Here is a 13,752-nt window from a genome sequence, read left to right as displayed (position 1 = left end):
TTTTTGTCCATGTATATTTTTTGTATTTATCCTACTTGGAATTCATTGAGCTTCCTGGATGTCTAAGTTAATTTTTTTCATATTTGAGAAGTTGCCAGCGTTATTTTTTCAAATATGTTTGGACCCTTTTAATCTGTCTCCTTTTCATATTATATTAACTGTATGTGTGTGTGTGTGTGTATAATATATATATATAAAAACTGAATCACTATGCTGTCCACCAGAAATTAGCACATTGTAAACTGACCATACTTCAATTTAAAAAAAATTTAAATCAAATAAAGTGAAAATGAAAAGCCCAAACTCTTTCTTTCATAGAATATAAATAACTTACTCTCTTGGGTCACTTATTTCTCTAGTCCATCACTGTAAATATTGGAATTCCACTGTTTAGGAAAATATTCTTAGTTTTTTTAAGCTTAAGTTAAGGGTTGCAATATTACCAGTTAGAATGGTTATACTTGTTGAGCTTCCCCATGGAAATCCGTTGGAAACAAAATTAGATTTAGTCATTGCTATCCTAGAAATGAGGCAGATGTGAAATATCTAGGACTAAAGAGCAGCTGGCTTGAAGGGTTTACTTGAGTAATATTCCATGAGCAATAGGCGTTCTCACTTCTATACCTGGCAGTTAAAAGTCACTTTGGCCACCAGAAGGCTGTCACCAGTTATTCCCTACAGTAAGCATAAGAGGTAACAGTCCTCCAAATACAAGATGAGTTCATTTTAAGTATGGTGTGGAAATAGTAGCTCATTGTATTATCTCCATTTCTACTGTCAAGGGGGTGTTACGATGATCCTCGAATTTTTGTTGTTCTCAAAAAGTCTCATTTTACAGTTTAAGAAACAATCATAATTAGTACTTCTACTAATTACTTATGAAACACTACTAATGATGCAGTCCTTTATACACAGATTCATGTATTCCGTGGGTCAGTTCATGTCTCCCATATATAACCGAAAAACATGACCAGTATTGCTGCATATTTGAACTGTCCTCTGCCAGTAGTATTAAAGATTCACTATACTTTGGTTTGGTGAATCATATACAATTAAAATGTAAAAGACGTTTTTTAAACTTAGTTATTGGGTAATAAGTATATTCGGATAATATTTAAGTAATTTAATATGCAGTGAAATTTTTTTAATATAAAATTCAAGTGCTCTTTCTTGAACAGTGATTTTTATAGACATGAGATGCATATTTGGATATGACGCTCTTTTCTGTTTACACAGAGTTCACTGTTGGATGTTTTTTGTTTGGTTGATATTTGTTTGTACAGTGATGAGAAAGAAGAACAGGATCAAAAAGAAAAATTGGTGTTGTCGGAAGACTGTGAACTCATTACAATAATTGACATAATTCCTGGCAGATTAGAAATCACTACTCAACACATTTACTTCTATGATGGCAGCATTGAAAAAGAAGATGGTGAGGAGGTCTGGGGGAATAATTTCTGTTGTTCAATAGTTAAGTATCCAGTTTATCAATCATTGATGAGAAGAAAGTAATAAGGTGAGACTGGAATTGTAGTCTATCATGTAAACGGAGAAATGAAAAGTCAGTATGGGATTAAATTTATTATTCAGCAGTATACTGAAAAGAATGCTTTTTTATTATCAGTGTTCTTAAAAAGGTTTGGCTAGGGGGATTGTTATAAATTGAAGTTATAAAATGCAATCTTAGTTTTATTTGTATGTACACTTATTCCTATAGGCTGCTCACCTAATCCTTTATGTGAAAATAAAAGGATTTGAATCTATGCTGCCAACATGAAGAGAAAAGGAAAAATGTTTTTTAAGATATAACATTCAGAGTTATGCTCTATTCTAATGGGAAGGAAGTAGAAAAGCTATAGAATTTTTAAATAGGTTTGAAAGAAACAATGTAAACATCCAATAAATTTAACAAATAGTTTTTATCATACAGAAATTGAGTTCCTTTTCCCTAAGTGCTACTTTTGTCAGGAAGTAGGAGATATTTTCCTCGTAGCATGAGTAACTTTATATGATACCCTAGTCAAGATTTTTTCTATTTTCAGGAGTAGGCTTCGATTTCAAATGGCCACATTCTCAGGTTCGAGAGATTCACCTACGGCGGTACAACTTAAGGAGGTCAGCCCTTGAGATTTTTCATGTTGACCAATCCAACTACTTTCTCAATTTCAAAAAAGAGGTTTGTAAGATGCTACCTTTCTGGAAACCCCACACTATTAGCTTGAAATAATTTTCCAAACAGTGAGCTTTAATGAAACCTCAGACCCGACTCTTTCATCAAGTCAAAATATTAGGGAAGAAATACATACTTTTAGGGCTAAGCAGTATATGAATTTTTGTTGAGATTTATGTTTGAGTATTTGGTCAATGTTTGTTTTCAGTTTTTATGTATAGGTAAATAAATAAGTCAGTAGAATATTGAGTGTCAGCCAATAGGTGTCAGTATCCAAGTGTGAAATAATATGCAGTATATATGTGATATAACTGGATTTATGAAATTATACTGAGTTCAATTTGACAATAATTGATCATGTGTAATTAGGAAAAAAGATAATGGAGCGTATAATTTTTCTAGGAATACGGTAAATTCTTAAATAGTGTAAGTGGTTTAAGAGATTGCCACTGAAGCCAGGTTACCTGGGTCCAAGACCGTTCTACCACCAGCTATATAACCTTTGGCCCATTTCTTTCCCCCAGGCCTCCTTGCCTCTGTCATATACTTGAGGTCAGTCTTGTATCACAGTCTGATTGCTCTTTCCACCTTGCCTAGCTTTCTCTCCATTTTTTCCTATTAGATTTTTTCCTATTTATTTCCTAATAAAATTCTGCATATTCAGTTCTATCTTAGCACCTGCTTCTCAGATGACCTGGATTAGCACAGTCAATAACCAAGTTTCTGTTCATTTGTGGGATCCAGGTTTATTTATAGATGATTCCATTCAAACCGTTAAAGGGCATTTTTCTATTTTTACAAAAGGATAACTTTTTACTATTAAACATAAATTTTCCCATGTAGGAAAATACAATGCATTGGTTTTTTAGAAAGCTATGTCATGTAATTAAACCAAACATGCTCCTGTTCAATAGTGTGTGTTTGTGTATAGTTTTTAAAGTACATTTGTATGTAGTATCTAATCGTCTTAACAATCTTCAGATTAGATATGACAAATTCCATTACTTTTTTCTTATAGATGAGGAAACAAGTTCAGAGATGAATTTTATTACTTTGCATTTGCATATTCCTGAATAATTCATGAAACTCATAAGAGTAGAGATTATTATATTTAATATGCAAATGAGACTCAGTAAGTTAATTGATTTGCCACAATGATCAGTAAATGGCACAACTAAATATGAACTAGAAGTGAGTTAATTTTCTGATTCAAAGTCTGAAGGTTATTCCATTAGATACTATAATGTTCTAAAATAAAAATACATGTCGTGACTTTATTAAGCCTGGTATAATAGAGAAATTAAAATCAATCCTCTGTTTATGTGAAATGTTCAGAATAGCCAAATTTGTAGTGACAAAGTACTATAGTGGTTGTCAGAGGATGGGAGGGAGTGGAAATTGGGAAGTGAGTAAGTATATAGTTTCTTTTGGGGATGATGAGAACGTTCCAAAATTAGATGAAGTGCATGGTTGCACAACTGTGAATATACAGAAAAGCCCAATAAATTGTATACTTAGAAGGGTGAATTTTATGATATGTGAATTATATCATGATAAATCTATTAATAAAGCCATAATCCTGGTTTGTCTTGATGAATTTTTAAGCCACAAAATGTTCTTTTTTTTATAGGTTAGAAACAAAGTATATAGCAGACTGTTGTCACTTCATTCTCCAAATAGTTATGGAACCAGATCACCACAGGAGTTATTCAAAACATCAGGATTGACACAGGTAGGAAATTTTAACAGTCATTGTTCTGGTGTTCATTTTGTATCTCAGACTTTTGCTTTAAAGTAAAACTCCCTTCTTCTGATTATTTTATTTTGATTTTACAACTGCTATTCTTCCATTCAAATTGATCTTTTGCATTATCTTTGAATCTTTCTGTTTCCCTCACACATAAGACACTCTGTCCTTCAGCTCCCACATCATTCAGTTCATGGGCATGTCTAATGAGTTCTTCATTGTTAATAATGTTCTTTAAAAAAAAATAACGTGAGTTTTTTTTTCCTTAATAATAAAAATATAATCCACACACAAGAAAAAATGGGAAACTACAAAAGACACCATGGAACAAAGGTAGAAAGAAAAAAAATCTTTGCCAATCCTTCCATCTGCCAAAGCTAACTAATGCTTTCATGTATTTTATCCTCACATATATCCCAACATCTCTTGAGTTGGTACTGACAAAATCCAAGAAAGGGCGATTCTGTTTTGCTTTCCAAGGTTGTTAGTAGTCTCCTTGTTAGAGTCTCTGCCTCTTGGCTCTCTTTCCTCCTACAAACGCATTAACCTTAACCTTAACTGTTACCTTGTTCAAAAGCCATCAGCAATTCTTTTCTGTTGTTTATGGAGTAAATGTTATTTAATGAAGTACATTCCCTGCTTTCTGTGGAGTAAACTTCAATCACTAAGTACTGATTCCTCACTTTGGCACTCGAGTACAATTATAATTGGGCTTTCTATAAAATCTACATACCTAGATTCATTTCTCACCATTTCCCATAAGTATGTCTTTTGCTTAAGGCACACAGTGAACTTAAAGGTGAATGTTAATCTGTTAGCAAAATTCTCAAGCATACTCATACTGTGTAGAGCAATTTGTCAGCTGGGTACAATAAGGTGTTTAAAAGAAAATAATAACTATGTCTTTCTTTAGAAAATTTTGTATCTATTATAGCAAAATTCCATCTACCATTGCTATATGTATAAAGGTAGTTTTCTAAGCATAATTAACATAATGTTTATTTCAAATTTATAGATCATTTTAGTACAGTAAGAGATTGATTTTTTTTAATGTGTATGCTTAATGAAAATTTCAATTTAAGACAGAAGTTTCAGATTTGGGCATTCCTTCTAGTATTAAATTTTTAAGGATAAAATCAAGTAAAATATTTTTAATTGAAAAGATTTAATTCTTATGAAGACTTTTTAGACTGTAGTGTCTGATTTACATTGAATATTCTTTTCCTTTTCTAGAGACCAATTTTTAAAAGATAGTGAATTTAGGAAAAATATATTGATTTTTATCTCCCTGTTAAATTTTATTAAAGCACCTTTCCTTTTATCAGGAAGATGATAGAGATAATAACGGGAGCAAAAGATTCTGTTAGTGCTGTCAGTAGTAGTTACTGATTTCTAAGAGATATAGGTTAATTTTGATTTTTTTCTTTTTTTGTGCTGCCTAGAAATGGGTGAACAGGGAGATGTCAAATTTTGACTACCTCATTCAATTAAATACAATGGCTGGACGAACCTATAATGACCTTGCGCAGTATCCTGTGGTGAGATTTATATGAATCTTATAAATATGGAGTTGTCTTTCACAGTGTTATAATACACAAAAGTATATGTGCATGATAACTAGTTTTTATTTTTAAAAAGATATGAAATCTGTTTTTGCCTTTCTGTATATTTTCTACTTGCTATTTTCAAGAAGTATAAACATGAAGAGTATTTTAAAAATTAAAAACCTTTTTGCTTTCACTTCATTGAAAATATTCCAATGGAATTACAGGAAATTATGCTTTTGGTTATTGAACTAAAGATGAATAGACATTTGCAACAGGGAAAAAACAGTTTTAAAGGCTATCCCTTTTTGTCTTTAGATAAGTATTTGAAATTAGATGTGAGGATAATAGCTTCTCTGGGAAGGAAATTCTAAATTGTAAATTGTGACTCTTTTAGTTCCCCTGGATTTTACAAGATTATACTTCAGAAGAGTTGGATCTTAATAACCCATCTATATTTCGTGATCTTTCCAAACCAATTGGGGTGGTTAATGATAAAAATGCCAAAGCCATGCGAGAAAAGTAAGTGCCTTTCATCTCTTTTGAAAAATACCCATAGCTTGTTTGAATTTGTATTGATTTTTCCTATGGCCAACCAAGTGTTACTTTTTTACAATGCATAACTACTGTTGTTAATCAGAGACTGAAAATTCCTTCAGTAAGTTTTCTTGAAATGTATCAGTTGTCCTTCAAATATCTTAACTGTAATCTGTATATGTCCCTTCTTTGCCAAATTTAAACTTATATTGCTTAGAATTTCTTTTCAACTCGCAATAAGTGCGTGCTAAAGGGTAATAGATTCTTGAAGTTTTTCTTCCCAAGTGTTTCAGACTTAATAACCTAGTAATCTAACATGTAAAAATATCCATGTAATATAATATTTTGGTAGATATGAAATTAATAATACTAACCTATTGATTATTCACATTGTATAAGGTGAATAAAGAACAGTGAAATATGTGGAATTTAGATAATGACATTTGAGTAAGGAAAGGAAATATTTATAGTTCTGTATATTTATGATTTACCCTGTAAATACCTCATAATTTTCTTTTATCCAAAGCAAGCTGCTGACAGGTAAAAGAATACTCTAATTTTAATTTCCCCTTTTTTCATGTGAACTGTGGGTGATTTGTCAGTTATGACTTCTATTAATAAAGTCAAAGGCCTGTTCTGCAAACAAACTTAATTGTAGATTTATTTGTGAGTAGATGGTACATTATTTTCTTTCCTTCATACTCTTCCCAGTTTTTTTTTTTTACCATGTTTAATATTTGATTTACTAATGGAATTTTGCTGTATATATATTACTTCACTGCCATTAGTCAAACTATTAACACTGCTTCACAGGAAATATGTATCATATAAATGACTTATTTTATTGATAAAGATTAGGTGTTTTAAATTTCAATAGTATATATATATATATATTTGTGTGTGAGGGGAGTACAAATGACTTTGACTTGAAAACTTTTTTTATTCTCCTGAATATTAATGATTTCTATGTAAAAGGAAATTGACCTCAGTTTGATGAACTAATTAGTATTTTGGTTTAAAAATTTCAGGGGAAGGGTATAGCTCAAGCTGTAGAGCACATGCTTAACATGCATGAGGTGCTGGGTTCAATCCCCAGTACCTCCCCTAAAAAATAAATAAATAAACAAATAAACCTAATTAAAAAAAATTCAATGTTTATTGCTTCCAGAAAGCTGTCATTCTTATTTAGATTTTATACCCACTAATTCAGATGTCATCATACAAAACAATTTACAATATCAATGATGTTGCTTGCAGAAGTATGTATATCCTTTGCTATATATAATAATTCATATTAATAAGGGTTTCTGAAAAACTGTTTTAAGCAACTCAATGCAAGCATATGTCCTTTGCTAATAATCAGATTTAGACCTTCTTCCTGTCTACCATCTCCTTCTTTTGCCTTTAGATTATTAGACATTCATTTTCACAATTCTTGACTGACTCTCCATAGTTTTTTCCCATTACCTTGGCCACGAAAGGATGTCTAATTATCACATTGCTTATAATAGCAGAAAAGTAGAAGCAACCTAAATATCTAAAAGTAAGAAGTAGTTAAACTGTCATATATCTGTACATCTACTTGTTATACATACATGTACCTGTTAAAACTAGGCTATTCATTCTTTCATTTTGAAAGATATTAATAGAAAATTGTTAGATGAAAAATAAGTTGTCAACAATATAAATTAGCGCTTTTATATTAAAATATATTTTATACTAAAATGTATATTATTTCATACATTAAGAATTGACAAGTGTTGGCCAAAATGTTCATATTAATTACCTTTGGGAAGTGCAATTGTAATTGATTTTAAATTTCTTTATTTTTGGTTCTCTGTAGATTTCTCATTTATCTATAGTGAGGATGTATTATTGCATGATACAAAATTGTTCCAGAATCCAGAATTAGTGTTATTTTATTGTCCAGAAAAAAGTGTTAATAAAATTTTTTTTCATTTCTTAATATGGTGTGATGATATAAATACATAGATAATGAAACATATTAAGGTCTTCTTAAAAGCTGTGTTTTAAGCAATGCAATGCAAATATATGTCCTTAATTTTACTATTGTGGTTATAAAACTGTAATTTCTTTTTTTAGATATGAAAATTTTGAGGATCCTATGGGAACTATTGATAAATTTCATTATGGTACTCACTATTCAAATTCTGCTGGGGTTATGCACTATCTTATTCGTACAGAACCATTCACCACCCTCCACATCCAGCTTCAGAGTGGAAGGTATGTTTTGGGGTAAATAAGCTATTTTCTTAAGACTATATGATAGTGTTGAAAACTCTTTGCCTTCATGTCATGTACTGTATAACAGGGCCTTATCTTTTTTATTTTCCTCTATTAGGTTTTGATTCATATAATAACCCCTAGATAAAAGCAGCTAAACTAGTTTGAGAATGGGTTGCTCAAACTGACTTCAACAAACGACTTTTAAGGAGAATTCTTTTTTACTGTTATTTAGTGTAGTTTTGTGATTTTTTAACTGGATTTAGGAACCTACTGGAGATTTAGAGTTAGAACTGATTTAGGCCTTGATCCAAGATGTCTACCAGAGATTTGAACCTAACAAATGCCTATGTAGTCCTCCTAAAAATATTTATCAATCAAGAGGGATAAAAACAGGGAAGAAAGAGGGCCCTTACATTATTAGTAGCAGCTGAAAGAGTTCTGTGTACCATTGTATTATCATATCACCTGTCAGTTAGTACCTGAGTTTCACATCTTCCTAATGACCCTAAAGAAACTAACTTATCCATGAATCCTCCATTCCCCAGTGTATTCTCCTGGTAGCTCTCTACTTATTTGCATTCTGTCTCCATGTTGCCTTATTCTTTAACATTATCATTTTGCCTTTCTACACAATCAATAACTATTAAACATTTCTATTCTACTCTCTTTCCATGTAACCTTTATCTTTCAGAATTAACCTTGGTCCCTTGTTCCTGTCTTTAATGTACTAAGCCTTGTCTTTCAAAAAAAGACTTTGTCCCAAAGATCACTACTCATCTCTAAATGTTACATTTGCCATGATGGTATGTAATTTTCCTTCCAGGAAAATATAACTGGGTCTTTTCAGCTTTTAATGATTTTATGAATAAATGACTTTTTAAATAAAGCTTCAAAAATAGATTTGGTTTTGTGCTTCAAAGAACACTGTCAAGAAAGTAAAAAGACAGCCCATTCACTGGGAGAAAATATTTGCATATTATAAATCTGATAAGGGATTTGTATCTAGAATATATAAAGAGACTTTATAATACAATAATAAAAAGACTAGTGACCCAAATAAAAACTGGACAAAGGATCTTTATGGACATTTCTCCAAAGAAGATTACAAATGTCTAATAAACACTCGAAAAGATGATCAACATTGTTAATCATCAGGGAAATTCAAATCAAAACCAAATTGAGATACCTCTTTACACCCACAAGGATAGCTATAATCAAAAAGACAGGTAATATCCACTGTTAATGAGTATATTGAGAAATTGGAACACTTAAGTACTGCCAGTGGGAATGTAAAATGATGCAGCCTCTGTGGAAAACAGCCTGGCAGTTCTTTAAAAGGTTAAACACAGAATAACCATATGGCCCAGCAATTCCACTCCTAGATATATGCTTTACCCAAGGTATTGAATACATATGTTCATACAGTACATATGGTAAGTGCATATAAAAGCATTATTAATAATAGCCAAAATATGGAAACAACCCAAATGCCCATCAGCTGATAAAGGAATGAATAACATGTGGTATATCCATGCAATGGAATAAGATTGATATATGCTACAATATGGATGAACCTTGAAAGCAGTATGCTGAATAAAATAAGCCAGACACAAAATGACACATACTGTATGATTTACATGAAATGTCCAAAATAGACAGATCCACAGAGACAGAAAGTGATTAGTAGTTGCCCAGGGGTGGAGGTGGGATGAATGGAGAAAGACTGCTGTTAGATACAGGGTTTCTTTTTGAAGTGATGAAAATGGTCTAAAATTGATGATGGTGATGATTGCACAGCTGTGAATCTACTGAAAACCGTTGAATTGTTCGCTTAAAGAGGGTGACTCATATGTATATTTATTATATATAATTAAGCTGTTCTCCCTCACCCAAAGAAAAAGATTCTGCCATTAAAGCTGTACCTCTCCTTGAATTTGAATATGCCATTATTAGACTTTAGTGATGACCCAGTCATTGACTATCATTAAATTCAAAGTTCTGCTAAGTTCAGCTCTGCTTCAAACCAAGATTGGTAGGCATAAAAAGAGTCATAGTAGTCATCATTTGTCACTTAGGAAGTCATCACTTACAGAATAAATCCAGGAAAACAATATTAAAGGAAATGAAACAGAAGGAGTTTACACTGTTTGTGATTAACAAAAGCGTAATAAAATTCCAGCATGATCACTGTGCTTCTTTCAACCACAATGGGCCCACGATGGAACTTGAAAATACAGTTAAAATAAGATAATAGTATATGCAAGAAGAGTATAAACGCTTAGCCACAGAACTGTTTCCCTAACTCACCCTCTGGTTTTTAGCAGAAGAGTTTGTAAACATATTTATGTGTGAAGGATTAAAGCAGCAACATTCCCATAGATCTATTAACTACATATATTAATACCATAATAGTGATATTTAAACTCAGTAATTTAAAAATATCCAAATAATGTTTATTCACTTTCTATAATAAATTTCGCTCAGCAAAAATTACGCCATTTTCATCTATTTTAACTAAGATGATACTAGTGGTTAAAATTTTAGTATTTAGTTTCTGACAGCAAAATAAAAAGATTATCATAAGGAGAGCAAATTGTGTTTTTAGACTTTAAAGAGAAAGAGTAAATAAAGAGAAACTAATCATTAGGAAACCTGAAGGAAGTTTAAAGGTTTGTTTTACCTTTTGTTCCCATTCAGTATTCACTGTTCTTTTTCAATCTCCACGTGCAGGTTTGACTGTGCAGACCGACAGTTCCATTCCATCCCTGCCACCTGGCAGGCTCTCATGGACAATCCATACGATGTGAAGGAACTTATTCCTGAATTCTTCTATTTCCCAGAGTTTTTGGAAAATCAAAATCGTAAGAATTAGGAGATTAAAAATTATACTCAGCAAGTCACAATGGAGGATACTGAAAAAAGTCTTTCAGGACATTTTTGTGATGGCCTATAGATTATTTAAGGTTAATTCTGTCCCTGTGTTGTTCAGTGACAGTGCTTAACTGATGCCCAGGTACTAGTGTTACCTTCTAGGGAAGTGCTACAGTGAACTAAGACAAATGAATCAAATTTGAATTGGTAAGAGAATTTATCAGAGTGTATTGTTTACTAGAGAAGCAAAAATGACGATATGCTGTTTTCAGCTATATAGTCTCGTGGGTTGTAAGTTTTTGAGTTTGATAAGATGAGGATTTATACCAGGGGTCAGCAAACTATAGGTTCATGGGCCAAATCTGTGGGCAGACTCATGTGTTAATAAATGAAGTTTTATTGGAATACAATCAGCCAATTTATTTACATCAACTGTAGCTGCTTTCACAGTATAATGGCAGATTTGAGTAGTTGCAACAGAGACCATAGGGCTCACAAAGCCAAAATGTTTATTCTATGATCCTTTGTAGAAGTTTGCTGACTCCTTTTAGAGCAGAAGACAGGAGGCAAATTGGGTATAAGTTGCCACAATATTTGAAAAACTATAGTATGTTTTTGAGGAAGAGAATCATAGAGCAAAATACAGTGTTTAAAAATATTCAAATACTTTTTCTATGAGGTAGTTCTAGATTTATTTTAAGCATAAATAGGGAAATTGCCAAAATTGTTACTACTGGTGTTCTCTAGGGAAATTCCAGTGTCAAAGGGCCATTACCAACTTCTTTTTCCTCCCCTAGCATGTAATGTTAATGTTTAACCCTTTGCTTGCTCAGTCAAATTATTTGTCGACCCAGTCGAATTATTATGCCGGCGAGAGCATATCCAGGACTTCATGACCTTTGATCACACACTCAGTGACAGGCTATTGGAGGCAAGGCATCTGATTCTGAGAGCAAGGTAGTTAGAATTGGTCACTTGCAGAAAATCAAGTGAAACTACTGATTGACTAAGTCTGATCCTAGATTCTTAGAGGACTGGGCTCTTCTAAAGCAGCGTATCTGGGATAGCAGGGATGAACAGATTAAATTTGGTTACAGAATTTTAGGTTTTCTTAGCTTGACAGTTTCTGGCATTCACCAGAGCTAATTGCTATCCTGAGCTACTGTCCTGGTGGTCTCCATTTCTAATTATACATTGCCTCTTTATTTGAAACAAGATGAGTGGGAAAAAGCAAAATATGTTAGTTAGAATAACAACAAATATTAACAAAACCAGCTCAAAATTGTATGAGCAAGACAATTTTAGTATTTTCCATAAAAAAATCCTGAGATATGGTGGTTTCAGGTAGCTTAATAGCATCATCAAAACCAGGTTCTTTCTGTATTTTTGCTCTGCTGTTGTAGGTATTTTGGCTCTGTCCTTGGTTTGTTACTGTCATGGTTACAAATGACTAAAGATGTTCTAGACATCACAGGCAGATACAACAGTGTCTTAGAAAGACATTGTTTCATTCTTTGTGTTGTTTCTTAAGATTGAGAAACCCTTTTTGATAATCTCCCCTCACTGACCAGAGCTGGGTCATATATTAACTCCTATGCAGAAAACATGAAATATAGGGCAGGATGGAGATTTGAGTAAAATCAAGGTTCTGCTACCAGATAAGAAGGAATGACTAATCAGGTGGCCAACAATATATGCCGTATAGTTTTTGGGTTAAGGCCACAGACCCTGTGTGTCCTGTCATCCTGTGTCGTTTAAACATCTCTCAAACTCTGGGACACACTAATATTTTTAGGTTGCTTTTTAAATGAAGGTCTTTGGTATTAACACTTTTTTTTCCCCACCCTGAATGAACAAGAAAATCTCATCTTTTGGGACAACTTTGTCAAAATATCATATACTAAATATATGAACAAATCTTTATGATGTCAGTATCTACTTAAAATAGTGGTATATAAATATGTTGTTCTTCTATAAGACAAACTCGAGTGAGTTTAAGGTATAAGTTACACTAAAAAGCTAGCTTTAAGTAGCTATATTTTATAAATTAACCATTAGAGGGACTATGTTAATTATTTTTAATGTAAGAAGAATGCTTGCTTACTACTGCATTTTTGTTCAGATCAAGGTTTCTATCATAACTATAATTTCCCCCAGCAAAAATAAATTATTAGCAAAAATAATTTCCTCAGCAAAAATAATTAATCTGATTTATAATAATTAATTTCAAACTATCTGATTTTTGTTTACCTTTTTAATCAACTGATAAAATATATTCTAATAGAGAAGAATTGTTTTTACCTGTTCAGTAAATTTAGATCAAGAAGGGAACTTGATTCTCACCTTTCACTCTTAATAAAAGAAGGCAAAAAGCCTCAGTTTTACTAAGGAATGTACCCTTTTATTGTTATATGTGATTTAGTTAAATCTAAAATGATTTGATACATTTATGTTTTATATGTCTTAGAATTTAACTTGGGTCGTCTACAAGTTTCCAAAGAACTAGTAAATGATGTCATTCTTCCCAAATGGGCTAAGTCAGCTGAAGATTTCATCTATAAACATAGGAAAGCTCTGGTAAGATTTTTGTGTTTAGTTATTAGACAGATTAATAAGGTAAAGATGTATGTGTTTTC

At 32.1% G+C, this 13,752-nt stretch overlaps 1 protein-coding gene across 1 annotated transcript in view; it reads left to right on the top strand.

The window, feature by feature from the left end:
• The window catches only part of NBEAL1 (neurobeachin like 1), a 124,341-nt gene that overhangs the window by 89,248 nt on the left and 21,341 nt on the right, over window positions 1-13,752 (top strand). The window contains exons 36-43 of the mRNA XM_072961428.1: window positions 1,284-1,432; window positions 2,043-2,176; window positions 3,801-3,902; window positions 5,360-5,455; window positions 5,859-5,983; window positions 8,102-8,242; window positions 10,976-11,106; window positions 13,584-13,693. Coding sequence (XP_072817529.1) covers window positions 1,284-1,432; window positions 2,043-2,176; window positions 3,801-3,902; window positions 5,360-5,455; window positions 5,859-5,983; window positions 8,102-8,242; window positions 10,976-11,106; window positions 13,584-13,693 — 988 coding nt within the window. The remainder of the gene's footprint in view (window positions 1-1,283; window positions 1,433-2,042; window positions 2,177-3,800; window positions 3,903-5,359; window positions 5,456-5,858; window positions 5,984-8,101; window positions 8,243-10,975; window positions 11,107-13,583; window positions 13,694-13,752) is intronic.

Source organism: Vicugna pacos, chromosome 5, assembly GCF_048564905.1.
Source record: "Vicugna pacos chromosome 5, VicPac4, whole genome shotgun sequence".
In the NCBI taxonomy this organism is placed as follows: Eukaryota; Metazoa; Chordata; class Mammalia; order Artiodactyla; family Camelidae; genus Vicugna; species Vicugna pacos.
Note: the sequence above shows the minus strand (reverse complement) of the source record. Positions and strands in the feature narration are given on the sequence as shown.